Source organism: Octopus bimaculoides, chromosome 16 (assembly GCF_046866305.1).
Source record: "Octopus bimaculoides isolate indiv1 chromosome 16, ASM4686630v1, whole genome shotgun sequence".
NCBI classification, from domain to species: Eukaryota; Metazoa; Mollusca; class Cephalopoda; order Octopoda; family Octopodidae; genus Octopus; species Octopus bimaculoides.
This window is the reverse complement of record NC_142943.1, coordinates 5,478,884-5,493,115: the sequence shown is the minus strand read 5'-3', so window position 1 is coordinate 5,493,115 and position 14,232 is coordinate 5,478,884. Positions and strand designations below refer to the sequence as shown.

The 14,232-nt window shown below is 38.8% G+C and overlaps 2 protein-coding genes across 2 annotated transcripts in view; one reads left to right on the top strand and one right to left on the bottom strand.

Moving 5' to 3' along the window:
- Window positions 1–1,024: 1,024 nt before the first annotated feature.
- Window positions 1,025–9,189, bottom strand: LOC106883297 (uncharacterized). Its single transcript, XM_014934257.3, has 5 exons — window positions 9,034–9,189; window positions 5,931–6,013; window positions 4,681–4,848; window positions 3,336–3,455; window positions 1,025–1,221 (listed from the first exon to the last, which is right to left on the bottom strand). The coding sequence occupies exons 1-5, from the start codon at window positions 9,041–9,043 to the stop codon at window positions 1,093–1,095; spliced, it is 510 nt and encodes a 169-aa protein (XP_014789743.1). The 5' UTR covers window positions 9,044–9,189; the 3' UTR covers window positions 1,025–1,092.
- The window catches only part of LOC149132262 (FERM domain-containing protein 5-like), a 104,100-nt gene continuing 91,746 nt past the window's right edge, over window positions 1,879–14,232 (top strand). Inside the window, exons 1-2 of the mRNA XM_089364044.1 lie at window positions 1,879–2,224; window positions 7,998–8,096. Of these exons, the coding sequence (XP_089220170.1) occupies window positions 8,031–8,096 (66 nt within the window). The 5' untranslated portion in view covers window positions 1,879–2,224; window positions 7,998–8,030. The remainder of the gene's footprint in view (window positions 2,225–7,997; window positions 8,097–14,232) is intronic.

The window sequence follows — 14,232 nt, the reverse complement described above, 5'->3', positions numbered from 1 at the left end:
ACAGTGTGACAAGGCTGGTCCTTCGAAATACAGGTACAACAGAAACGGGAAGAAAGAGTGAGAGAAAACTGTGGTGAAAGAGTACAGCAGGGTTCGCCAACACCTGCTGCCGGAGCCTTGTGGAGCTTTAGGTGTTTTCGCTCAATAAACTCACAACGCCCGGTCTGGGAATCGAAACTGCGATCCTACGACCGCGAGTCCGCTGCCCCAACCACTGGGCCTTTGTGTGTGTGCGCGCGCGCGTGTGTGTACACTAACGAGTAACAACAGAGGAGTTACGCAATCTCATTCACTAGGTTACATCTGTTTCGGCTATAAGGAACCGTTCCTCCAATGTTGAGTACCAGTGCTTCATCTTACGCTTCCTCGGAGCCTTTAGCTGAAGTGATTCTTTAATACAAATAAGATATACAGTTGCACACTTATAGACATACATATATACATATGCACACGCAGTAACCTTTTTTCCTCTTCCGTACAAATCTGCACCCTTGAACCATTTCACAAATGTGTACAAATAAATAGGGTGGAACCTCGGTTTACGAATTTAATTCGTTCCTGAAGGCCGTTTGTCACCTGAAATGTTGGTAAGCCAAAATTAGTTTCCCCAGTGAATTCGGGCAAGAATATGCAGTGAGCGAAAGTTAGACAGCGAGTGATATTCCGAGCATGTCGTCAACCATTGTTGCCGGTTTACGTGTTCGTTACTCAAGACACCGTTCGTCGCACGAGACATTTTATGTTCGTAAAATTGTTCGTAAAACAAATTGTTCGTAATAAGGGGTGTTCGTAAACCGAGGCTCCACTATAGGTTGTTTTTTTTTTTTGCCTTCTCCTTGATGAATGTCATATGTTTTTTTTCCTGATTTTTTCTAGCCTTTCCTCCTCCTTACAAATACAGATTTCTCTCCCCTCCCCAACAAAGATGAGAACTTCTGTGCCCTGCCCCCAACACAATTACAGTCACATGCTACTTAAATAAATAAATAAAAATGCAATAGAAGACTCAAGCGCAACGAAAGGCAAAAATTGTGAAATGTTTTATTTACTCCTTAGAATTCTTGCAAGTTTGTAAAACGAATTCTTTAAAAATTATACACTTCCTCCAGGTCCTGTGATCAACACCCGTTTTGCATGCGTTCGTGAATGGGATTCCAATGGCCCTGTAACTTGTCTACCATAGAAAGAGGAATTTGCGAGGGGGACACCGCGACGTCTTTCCTGTTTAACAAAGAGAATAAAATGGAAAAGCATGAACAAAGAATTCCAAAGAATGATCCAAAAATGAAGAAGAAATTTTGGAAAGAGACAAAACTGGGCGCAAGAGTGGCTTCCCAACCACATGGTTCCAGGTTCAGTCCCACTACGTGGCTCCTTGGGCAAGTGTCTTCTACTATAGCCTCGAGCCGACCAAAACCTTGTGAGTGGATTTGGTAGACGGACACAGAAAGAAGCACGTCGTATATATGTATATATATTCTTTTATTCTTTAACTTGTTTCAGTCATTTGACTGTGGCCATGATGGAACACCAGCTTTAGTCGAGCAAATCGACCCCAGGACTTAATCTTTTGCCGAACCGCTAAGTTACAAGGACGTAAAAACACCAGTATGGGTTGTCAAGCGATGTTGGGGGTGACAAACTCAGACACACACACACACACACATATTTGTACATACATATATACGACGGGCTTCTTTCAGTTTCCGTCTATCAAATCCACTCACAAGGCTTTGGTCGGGCCGAGGCTATAGTAGACACTTGCCCAAGGTGCCCACGTGTCTTGGACAAGAAGACACTTGCCCAAGGTGCCACGCAGTGGGACTGAACCTGGAACCTTGTATATATATATATATATATTGCTAGAAGAACTTGGTGGTTATTCCTCTATGTAATATAATTTCTAAATCTTCAGATTTTCTAAGTATGGTAGGCCACTGGTTTAAATTTATATTAATTAATTAATATTAATTTCTATCCTCATTAGTTAACTTTTAAATTACCATATTCTCTAACCGGTAAATTCGCTGCGGAAATTTCATTAACTGCAGAGTTCTTTCCGGCTTCAGCGCGCCAAAATGTAAACATTTGAACTATACTCTCAAATATAATTGGCACAACTTTATACACGTTCTCTTTTGGGAGGACGTCTTTTGTCAAATTCTGTGAATTATGTTTTCCATACGACGACTGCACTGAAGAACTGCAGACATTTACATAACAGGTATGTAGTTTTTTATCTTTTTGTCTTGCTGAAATTTCTTCGTGGTAAGGCCATTTGGCATCTTCTTCTAGAATATTAGGAATCCAGCTTGGCGGTTATTCCTCTTTATATATGTATGTCATATAATTTTCTTAATCTTCGGATATTTTTTAAGTATGCTAAGTCACTGGTTTAAATTGGTATTAATTAATTAATATCAATTTCTACCCTCATTATTTAACTTATATATATATATATATATATATATATATATATATATATATATATGATGTACATGTTCGTGTGTCTGTGTTTGACCCGCCATCGCCAGGTAGGGGGGGGACAAACGCAGACATACAAGCATATACATATATGTATAAAACGGGCTTCTTTCAGTTTCCGTCTCCCTAATCCACTCACAAGACTTTGGTCGGTCTGAGGTTATAATTGAAGACACTTGCTCAAGGTGCCAGGCAGTGGGACTGAACCCGAAACCATGTGGTTGAGAAGCACGCTTCTTACCACACAGCCACTCCTGCGCCTATGGTATTATTTTTTCTTTTTTTTTTTGTAATTTAAATTCAATGCCAAAAATTTTGATGAGAGGAGTATTCGGCCCACGATCGTAAGGTCGTGAGTTCGATTCTCGGCGATGCATTATATCCTTGAGCAAGACTCTTTATTTCTCTTTGTTCCCGTCCATTCGGCTGGCAAAAATATGTTGCACCTATAATTGAAAGAACCACCCTTGTCATATTCTGTGTCACGTTGAATCTCCCTGAGAACTACGTTATGGGTACGCGTGTCTGTGGAGTGCTCAGCCACTTGCACGTTAATTTCACGAGCAGGTTGAACCATTGATCAGATCAACTGGAAAACCCATCGTCGCAACCGACGGAGAACCAGGTTTAATGTGTGTCTTCCACGCTGTATTAGTTTTAGTTTCAAGACGCGTTTTCAGATCAAATCACTCGGCAGACTTAATGCATCTCCATCAACGGGACGTTTTCGTGAAACCCTGACAATGAGTTCAGTGCAAGAAAATAAAAGCGAGAAAGGAGAGAGAGAAAAGAGGTGGGGGAGACTGGCAATGCAACTTTTTATGAACTCACAATAACTAAAGTGATCTTACCTCTTCACAAAATCGACCTTTGACTATCTCCGTAGTTTTTCTATCATCGCGATGCATCATTTGGTCCCAGCCAGATTGGACTGTGAAAATTCGTGTATAATTCGGGAATTCTGATAAAACCTTCCAGTGGAAATAAAAGCAGAAATAATAATTTAGTACATTAATTTAATCAATTCGAGTTAATTAGGTAAATATCGTACGTGTTTATATGAATAACAATTAATTTACTTGGCAGTGGGCAAGCGTATATATGTGTGTGTGTGTTATTTCTTTACTGTCCACAAGGGGCTACTCACAGAGGGGACAAACAAGGACAGACAAACGGATTAAGTCGATTATATCGACCCCAGTGCGTAACTGGTACTTATTTGATCGACCCTGAAAGGATGAAAGGCAAAGTCGACCTCGGCGGAATTTGAACTCAGAACGTAGCGGCAGACGAAATACCGCTAAGCATTTCGCCCGGCGTGCTAACGTTTCTGCCAGCTCGCCTCCTGTGTGTGTGTTTGTGCACATATTTGAGTGTATGTGCGTGTATGTGTGTGCTCGCGCGCAGGTGTGTGTGTGTGTGTGTGTGTGTGTCTATACATACATATATACATACATAAGCGTACTACTCTATCCAGATTACAAGTTCAGGTTTATACCTGTAATTATTGGAGGCCTGAGATATGTAACACACATCTACGAAAAAATAAAACATTTTGCCTTTTGTGCATAGTAATCAGAGTAACCTTCCTAATTTTATTGAATTTGGTGCATATTTAGCCATGAGAGGAAAATGTTGCTATCGATCTAGTTTATTCAAGGTAGGCACTGCCTACCTTGCCTACCTAGACGGCACGTCTTTGGTACGTCTATACACGTGTGTGCGTGTGGACCAGTGGTTAAAGTTTTGCAGTCACGATCGGATGATCGTGGTTTCGATTCCCAGACTGAATCAGCGCATTTTGTTCTTGAGCAAAGCATTTCATTTCAAATGGGACTCTGCATGGGACTTGAAGTTCTGTTCAGGGCAGAATCTCGGCCTGCCTGCCTACCTAGCCAGACGAGTGGCAACACTCGGAAGCAACAACAACGCGAGGAAGCTCATTGTGCCTAGCGAAGTGTAACGACATCCGATAGTCCGGTTGATAGTGACATACATACATACAGAAGGAAGGAAGGAATTCGATCTGAAAGGCCCTGATAAAAAAATCAGGAGGGCGGACAAGCTGTCTTCCTTCCTCTGAATAAGTCGAGTAAATGAATAAAGATTACTCCAAATTTCGCGCCGTCTGACTGTCATCAGATGTCCTATCACAAATGAAATGTTGTTTGTTGAGGGAATGAGTATCCAGCCTACCTTTGGCCTCTTTTCTTCATCCTTGTAGTCTGCCTCGAAGTAACTGGAGAATGTGAGCGCCTTCTGATCTTCTTCGTTGAACTGGAAATATCTGGCAAAGTTCGTGGAATATGAAAGAAGTTTCTTTACCTCACTTCTGTCCATCGGACTTACATACTGTACGGTCGACTGTTAATAAGAGAATAAACAAACAAATAAATATTTTTTCTTCTTTTTTTTTCCAAATAATATTTTTTTTTTTTATCAGTTACATAGTCTTTTCTACTCTAGGCACAAGGCCAGAAAATTTTTTCTGAAGGGCCAGTCGATTACATCGACTCCAATACGCAACTGGTACTTAATTTATCGACGCCGAAAGGATGAAAGGCAAAGTCGACCTCGGCGGAATTTGAACTCAAAACGTAAAGACAGACGAAATACCACTAAGCATTTAATCCGGCGTGCTAACGTTTCTGCCAGCTCGCCGCCTTAGCCAAAAACATATAATGAAAAGAAACAAGTAGAATATGTGGAGATGGAGAAGAAACAATAAATCATATTGTCTCTGGCTGCCCAGTCCTGGCTAAGAAGGAATATATTCACAGACATGACAAAGTTGGAACCTATGTACACTGGAAGCTATGCCAACACTATGGAATAACAGAAAACGGATGTTACAGCCACACGCCAGAAAAGGTCACAGAAAAAAAGAAAGCAACCATACTCTGGGATATACCAATACACACAGATAGAGAAATTAAGGCCAATAAGTCGGATATAGTTGTCAGAGATCAAGAAAAAAATTGCTCTGTAATCGATATAGCAATACCAACAGATAATAATGTTTCTCTAAAAGAAACGGAGAAACCTTCAAAATATTTTCATGTCGATTCTGAGACCCTTCCAACAATTTCCAAAATGCCACGTAGTGGGACTGAACCCCAAACCGTGTGACTGGAAAGCAAGCTTCTTATCACATAGCCACGATAACAACATAAGTTTAATACTCTATCTAGTTGGTTTTTTTGCCGAACCGCTTAGTTACGGGGACGCAAAGTTAAGTGGTCGTCAAATGGTGGTGGGGAACAGACACGATACAAAAATCTAGTGCCGTTAGTAAGAAAAGAAACCATTATTCACGAATAGTATTTATCAAAATAATTCATTCCAACTAAATTCTTTGAATGCATATAACGAGGAAAAAATGATAAAAAAAAAAGAAAATAAAGACATTATATGAGTAATAAAAGATTACAATAAAAAATACGAACAGTATTGCTGGTTCCTGGATTCGAACTCTGAACGTTAGTTTCCACATTTTTATTCAAGTCCTCCGTTACTGCTTTTGAGGTTTCTGTAAAACAGTATAAAACAACGTATCGAATTATTTCGAATCACATATAAACGTTGTTATCGTGGTTATGTGGTAAGAAGCTTGCTTCCCAACCACACGGTTTGGGGTTCAGTCCCACTGCGTGGCACCTTGGGCAAATATCTTCTTCTATAGCCTCGAGTCGACTAAAGCCTTCTGAGTGGATTTGGTCAACGGAAACTGAAAGAAGCCCGTCATGTATATGTGTGTGTCTTTGACAACCGGTGCTGGTGTATTTACGCCCCTGTAACTTACCGGTTCGGCAAGAGAAACTGATAGAATTAGTACTAGGCTTTAAAAAAGTACTGGGGTCAATACATTCGACTTAAATTGCTTCAAGGTGGTGCTCCAACGTGGCCGCAGTCTAATGATCAACAAGTAATAGATAAATAGATACATACATACATATGAACTTACATAAACATATAGACATAATGTGTGTTCGAATGTTATGCCTTCAACAACCTTAACTATGGAAGGACATCAATGGGAGATAATTAAAATATTTAACACGATAAACCAATACTATGAACAACCATAGATTCATGCTTCAAAGTAATAAGATTCGTAAAAGATGGAATTCACATGGGTCCGTGATCAGACCTGTTAGTTGCTAATATTTCAGATATGATAGCCAGGATATATAGTATATCATATATGTTTTGTATTGTTGTTGAGCTAGAGCTCCACCTTGGCCCAGAGGATCTATGAGAAATGTATTCCAACCATGACCATCTCTGTTTAGCAGGCAGCACATTTTAGCGAAATGTCCGAAGTACACCATAAATTAATAGTTTTCGATTTCGGAACAAGAACAGTAATTTTGAAGGGAGCGACAAATCGATATGATTGACACCCACCCCCAGTCTGCCCGCTCACGACCTCAAAGGATTTGATCTGCCACTGCAGAGACTTAAAGCGATTCCCACGTTAAATAGTGGCTTCAGAGTTTTAGTCCAAGACCAGTGATTTCAGGTGCCGCAGGGTAGGAGTCGGAGCAGGGAGGCACGAGGTGGATCGGAGTGTCCGGAGTGTCCGGAGGGACCGAAGGCAAACTTGGCCTCGACAGAATAAGAACTCGGAACCTTAAGAAACAGAAGAGAGACCGCTAAAGCATTTCGATTGACGCATAACTATTCTGACAGCTTACCGCCTCAGCAAAGCTGCCCTCGGAAGATTTGAACTTGGAGCCCAAAGATTTGAAGCCATTACCACAAAGTCGCAGCCACTTGGCTGAAAGACATAAATAAATTAATTAATTAAATAAATTAAAGAATAAACATCACCGAAAGGTAAACAGAAACAATTTCAAGGGACGTAACTCTAATTAATTAAAAATGAGTTATGCCCCCTAGCACAGCAAACTATTCTAGAGAATTCACACACGCATTTTTGTAAAAGAAAAAAAAAAAATTTCTAGGCGGGAAATTTCAGTAATTTAATTTACTCTTTTAGTTGTTACAGTCATTTTGACTGCGGCTATGCTGGAGCACCGTTTCTTTTTTCACCTCGGATTCCTCCCTGGGTTTAAACGTGTCACGCACTTTTGGTATCGAACCGATACTCCGTCAACAGTTTCAGTTGATCCGATGAACGGAACAGCCTGCTCATGAAATCAACATGCAAGCGGCTGAGTACTCCACAGGCACGCGTACCCTGAGTACTCCACAGGCACGCGTACCCTTCAAGGGAGATTCAGGGTGGCACAGAATGTGACAAAGCTGGTCCTTTGAAAAATAGATACCCCTTATTTTCGCTAGCTGAGTGGACTGGAGCACCGTGGAAAAAAAGAAGTGTCTTGCAACGCCGGGAATTGAACTCACGACCTTACGATCGTGAGTCGAATGCCCCTAACCACTGAGCCACGTGGCCTCACTTTAAAACCTTAAATCGTTTGTTAAATGGCTTATCAGAGTGAGGTGGGGGTTGTTTTCTGTTGTTATTTGCTTTTGATTGTTTTTTGTAGTTGCTTGGGAGGGGAGTTGTCGGGAGGCGGGGGATGGTCTCTACCCCCCAAACTGTGAAGAGTAATGGCGCTGAGTTCAACGGATTCAAGGCATTTCAGGTCAGCGATCCAAACAATTATTTTCTCTTTCTTTTGCTTGGTTCAGTCATTGGACTGCGGCCATGCTGGGGCACCGCCTTCAAGAATTTTTTAGTCGAATGAATCGACAGCAGTACTTTTTTTTTTTTTTTTTTTTCCGAACCGCTGGTTCACAGGATCGAAAGCACACCAACACCGGTTTTCAAGCACAAAACAAGCACAAAAACACACACACATTTTCGAGTACGGAGATTCTGATTCTGCAAAAAAAAAAAAAAAACCGCATTTAAAAATTTTAATTTTCCCCTCCCCCATAATAGTTTTAAGGTTAGGATTAGTTTTAAGGTTAGGGTTAGGGGGTATTATATTTTTTAAAAAACTGAAATTTTACAAAATTTTTATTTTTTCAGAATCATAATCAAAATTTCTGAAAAAATTGAAGAATTGGTGGTGGGGAGGATTAAAATTTTAAAATGGCGTTCTTTATTTTTTTTTTTCTTTTTTTTTTTTCTTTCAGATTCAGAATCTCCGTACTCGAATATGGGATATTCTATAAAAAAAACAACAAAAAAACCCAAAGTGGTTGCGGTTCTTTACGTCCGCCTTAAATTTTTGGCCACACCACTACTTCTCTACAAATTAGGAACTTCAACGTAGAAACTTCAAAAGAGTTTGAAATAATTTGTTTCTAACGATGGAACTCGATGCTCAAATTAGATAAGGCTATAAATGATAGTGTAAGAATAAAATGCTTAAAATCCCTGGGGATAAAACACGTCGAAGGCTTTGGTTTATATCTTTTTTTTCTTTCTGGGTCGCTAACATCTGAAGTTGTTCATGTGACCCTTATATTCAATGTCTGGCCACACCACTTCTCTACAGCTAACGTTAGATATGTACTTAGGATAATTTATAGCAATGGCAGACATAAGATATGAAAGAGAGAAACCAGTCTTACGTGAATCCATTGTAACTTGACGTTTTGCAACCTACGACACGAATAAGATGCTATTGCGTCGTGAAGTCATGAATTGTTCGATATTGTGACGTTTGTAGCTCGAGAAGATTCTAATCTGTTCTATACAATTGGGTTTCATATGAATAAACATCTATACTCACGCATTTATATAGATATATATATATATACATACATACAAAGAGAGAGCCATATATTCATGCATATATACATACATAAACATACATATATATACGTAGAGACAGACACATATGCACACATACATAAGCACATACATACATACATACATACATACATGTATACATATATATAACCTAAATGATGACCTACAAAATTCCACAAAAAGCACAAGGCCTGAAATTTGGGAGGAGAGGTTAAGTCGATTAGATCAACTCCAGTATGCAACTGGTACTTAATTTATCGTCCCCGAAAGGACGAAAGGCAAAGTCGACCTCGGTGGAATTTGAACTCAGAACGTAAAGATAGACGAAGCATTTCGCCCAGCTTGCTAACGTTTCCGCTGGAAAAGAAGAAACCAAGAATAAACAATATAATAATTAAAATAATCGTGAAGATGACCAAAGTAAATTTTCTGATGTAGATCACGCGCCAAAGTAGCACAAGCATGAAGTAAACTAAAAAGTAATCGCCCTGTTATTTGTAGATCACGCGCCAAAGTAGCACTTGTTTACCTTTTTCACGTAAATGCTAGCACACGATCATAAGGTTGTGAGTTCAATTCCTGGCGACGTGTTGTGTCCTTGAGCAAGACACTTTATTTCCCATTGCTCCTGTCTACTCAGCTGGCGAAACTGAGTTGTACCAGTAATTGCAAAGGGCCAACCTTGTTACAGTGTGTGTCGCACTGAATCTCCCTGAGAACTATGTTAAGTGTACGCATCTCCGTGGGGTGCTCAGCCACTTGCACAAGCTGTTCCGTTGATCGGATCAACCGGAACACTTGTTGTCCTAACCGACAGAGAACCAGGCTGGCGTACTGCATTCTCCACAGAGAAGATAAATTATCTATTAACTTCTTCTTTGTAGAGAGATGGTCCTCAAAAGCTTAGAGTTTGTTGCTAGATTCAGTTTTATACAGATGCAGCTCTCTCGATATTATTAAAGTTAGGTGCAGGGAGAATGTTTCAGCTTTCATGTGAGACAGGTGAATAAATAAATATGAGAAGCGAAGGCTTGATGGCGAAAAACTTAATAATAATGGTTATCGGAAATTCAAATAATGTCTGGATTAAAAAAGCAAGACAACAAAGAATCGCGAGTTGCTGGAAAATCTCATTTATTTGATAAATATTAAATTCCGAGCTTTGAAAATGACCGTTCAAAACCACAGTTGTGTTGATGAAATAAATAAATAAATACATAGACAGACAAACAGACAGATATATAGAGAGAAATGTGAACTTATTTCTACACTTGAAAAGAATATTCAATATGGTTATTTATTATTTGTCAACAAGACAAAAGTGCCACATTAGCTTGAATCATCATCATTATTATCATCATCGATTAACGTCTGTTTTCCATGCTTGCGTGGTGTGTTAAAAAAGGGAGCAATATTCGTTCCCCGCATGTATGTATGTATGAATGTATATACCCACATATACACAGTAAGTATTTTTAAAGACATTTGGTGTTTATGTTGTTCATATTCTGTATCTAACTGTTTTTGTGTCATTCTAACTTCTTTGGAATGTCCATGGAACCGCAGACACATAATTTTGCCTATCAATTGTTCGTTTAATTTCCGAAAAGTGGCAAATCTTAGTTCATCTTCGTCCTCTTCATTTTCTTTGGTATTTTTCTGAAGAGGAATTTCATTGTCCATTTTGAAGAAATAGCTGTTCTTCCACAACCATTTTCACTGTTTTATATTAAGTCTTCAGTCTTTTTGTTCTTTTTTATCGCTTTCTGTTTTTCTTTTTCTTTGTTTCTTGTTTTCATCTATTATTGATATTTCTTCCTAATGAGGGTGCGATGCTGCAATTTGCATTATTAGTGGAACGAGGTTTTTGTCCTATTCCTAATCTTGGGCACACATGTATTTCAGATGCCACTCCAGGGTTTTGGCTAATGGCAATATGGAAACAGACGTCTGGTGTTCTTGTAATTACATTTGCTGTTCTTTATTTCCCTTTCTCTTTTATTCTATTTATTTATTCGTAAAGTCATGAGTTCGATTCCCGGCAGCGCATTGCGTTCTTAAGCAAGACACTTTATTTCCCATTGCTCCAGTCAACTCAACTAGCAAACATGAGTAGTACCTGTAATTTTCAAAGGGCCGGCCTTTTCACACTCTGTGTCACACTGAAACTCGCTCAGAACTACGTTAAGGGTACGCATGTCTGTGGACTACTCAGCCACGTCCAAGTTAATTTTATGAGCAGACTGAGTCTTAATTATCTCCAAAATTACTTATTTGAGTTTTTGAGACATTTTCTTCTCTTGACTCTTTGCTAAGCTGTTTATTTTCTCCTTCCTTTTGTATATTTAGTTGTGCTTTGAGTTCTGTTATTTTCTTTTTCTTTGTTTCGTTTTCTTTTTTTTTCTTTCACTATTCAAGCGTTTTGTTTTGTAGCATAAGAATGCTCGGTAGCCATTTTAGATGTGAAAACGTAAGGCACGTAAATAAAAATTTTCGTCGTTTCTGCAGCAAACCTTATCTTGTTTTTTTGCTTGTTTGTTTTTTCCTCAACCCCTGGGGATCAGGGGCAGTCCATCCTTAGATAATTGTAGTTCTTTTCTTTGAATACTCAAGAGAAAATTTCATTTGGTAATGCTTGGATAAATCGTATCTCGAAGGGAGAAGCAAAAACAATGCCTTCACACAATGAGACTCAATAATAATAATAATAATAATAATAATAATAATAATAATAATGATGATGATGATGATAATATATATTTCTTAGAGGAAATGGGCATAAAACCGCAGTTTAGTACAGCTCCAGAAAACAGTGTTATTAGGAACAGCTAGGATACTTAGGAGGGTTTTTGGTATCTAAGGTTACTTCTTGTAGCCTGATGTTAGGATTTTTTTCTTTTCCAACAGTCTAATCTGAATAATAATAATAATAACAACATTATAAATGCTCTCTCTCTCTCTCTCCCTTCTTTCTTTCTCTCTTTCTCTCTCTCTCTCTCTCTCTTCTTTCTCTCTCTCTCCGTAGAAATAAAGCTGGTTGGCGTGTGTTAGATGTTCTGCGGATATTAACTGCGGGATTAAACTGTTTAATGTTGTGTAACAGTAAGACTGCTGGGTTACCGGAAGAGGAAGTCAGACTTTACCTAAAATACACACTAAATGAAGCTGAACTTTAAGAGTAAGGAAGGACACACACACACACACACACACACACACACACACACACACACGAACATACAAACACAAATATACACACGAACACACACATGCACACACACGAACACATACAAACACACACATACACACACACATATATACACACAAACATATTAGAGGTGGGTATGAATGGTGATAGGGGTGGTATTGTGGTTAAGATAATGGTGGTAATGAGATTGAATGGTGGTGCTGGTTGTGGTTATGGTTATGGAGGTGGAGGTGGCGGCGGCAGTGGTGGCGGCGGCAGTGGTGGCGGTGGTTTGCCATGTGTCCAAAACATGTAAATCATGGTGTTTGGAGTAACCATTAGTGATGGCAACGTTATGCCTCCATTTTCCCACACGGCTTCGGACTCAACACGAAGGCCTACATCAAGCGCCAGGAGGAGGTAGTGCTGCCCTGGGTCAAGAGAATGGCTTCTGGAAGACCCTATGTCTCGCAACAGGACTCTGCACCAAGCCACACAAGCAGGAGAACCCAGTCATGGCTGTCAGACGATTTCTACAACCGTATCACCCCTAACATCTGGCCACCTAACTCCCCAGACTGTAACCCCCTTGATTATAATGTGTGGGGCGCAGTTGAACGAGAGACCAACACAACTCCTTTATAACACCAAAGATGAACTGAAGGCAAAGATTATGGCAGCATTCACCAACGTAAACAAGGAGGCTGACCAGAAGAGTTGCAGAAGATTCCGAAGTCGTCTGGAGGCTGTGGTTGAAGCCAATGGCGATTTTATTGAATCAATTTACTCTTTAGTATTTCAAGACATTTTTATGTAATTTTGGTAAATATATCTGTTAAAATGAGCATGCGCGCGTGTACGAGTGTGTATTTTTGTGTGTTTGTTTTTATGATCAGTTATAATTAAGACAATTTCCCATTAATCTAATGGGTTGCTCTATACTTTTGTAGAGTTCAAATTTAATATTTTTAGACAAGAAAAATAATGACTGTAACTTCGAATTTTCGGCCAAGTAAGCTACCATCCAACGATGGCTTAGCTGGCCAAAACTTCGAAGTCACTATCGATGATATTGTTATGTGTGCGTGTGGGCGCGCCTATGTACGTTTGTGTATTTGTGTGTAAAGTTATGTAGATTTGTATATGTATATGTATATTTGTATGTGTGTGCGCGTGTGTATGTACTTATAAATGCACAATATTTGTATATATGTGTGTGTATGAATATATTTTTTCCTGTGAATGTATACGTAGGAAATCAAAAAGGAGCAACAAAGATAGGGTTTACACACACACACACACACATATATATATGCACACATACACATGTTATTAAGCCCCTCCTCTCTCTCTCTCTCCCCCCCCCCCCGTCTTCCACTCACCCCCAACATATTTTTTTCACTATTCAATTCACTTAGGGTATGTAAAAGAACTTGATAATCCAAAACGGAACCATTCTCAAGAGAATATATATGCCTACATATATATATGTATATATATATATATGTGTGTGTGTATATATATGTATATATATAAATATATATATATATAAATATATATATATATAGCTATATATATAAATATATATATGTATATATGTACATGCATATATATATATATATATATATATATAGCTAGATAGATAAATATATATATATATACATACATACATGTATGAATGTGTCTATATATATATATAAACATATATACATACATAACCATGTATGTAAGTATGTGTGAATATATATACATATATACACACACACAAATGTGTGTATGTATGTATGTCTGTATGTATAGCTGTATGTATATATGTTTGTAGAGATATGCATGC

What these genes read in the sequence shown, in the direction of transcription:
- LOC106883297 (XM_014934257.3), bottom strand. An exon ending in ATGAAGAAAAGAGGCCAAAG is followed by an intron (nt 3,456 to 4,680) that starts GTAGGCTGGATA and finishes TTCCACTGGAAG; the next exon opens with GTTTTATCAGAATTCCCGAA. An exon ending in AAGGTCGATTTTGTGAAGAG is followed by an intron (nt 1,222 to 3,335) that starts GTAAGATCACTT and finishes TTTGTTAAACAG; the next exon opens with GAAAGACGTCGCGGTGTCCC.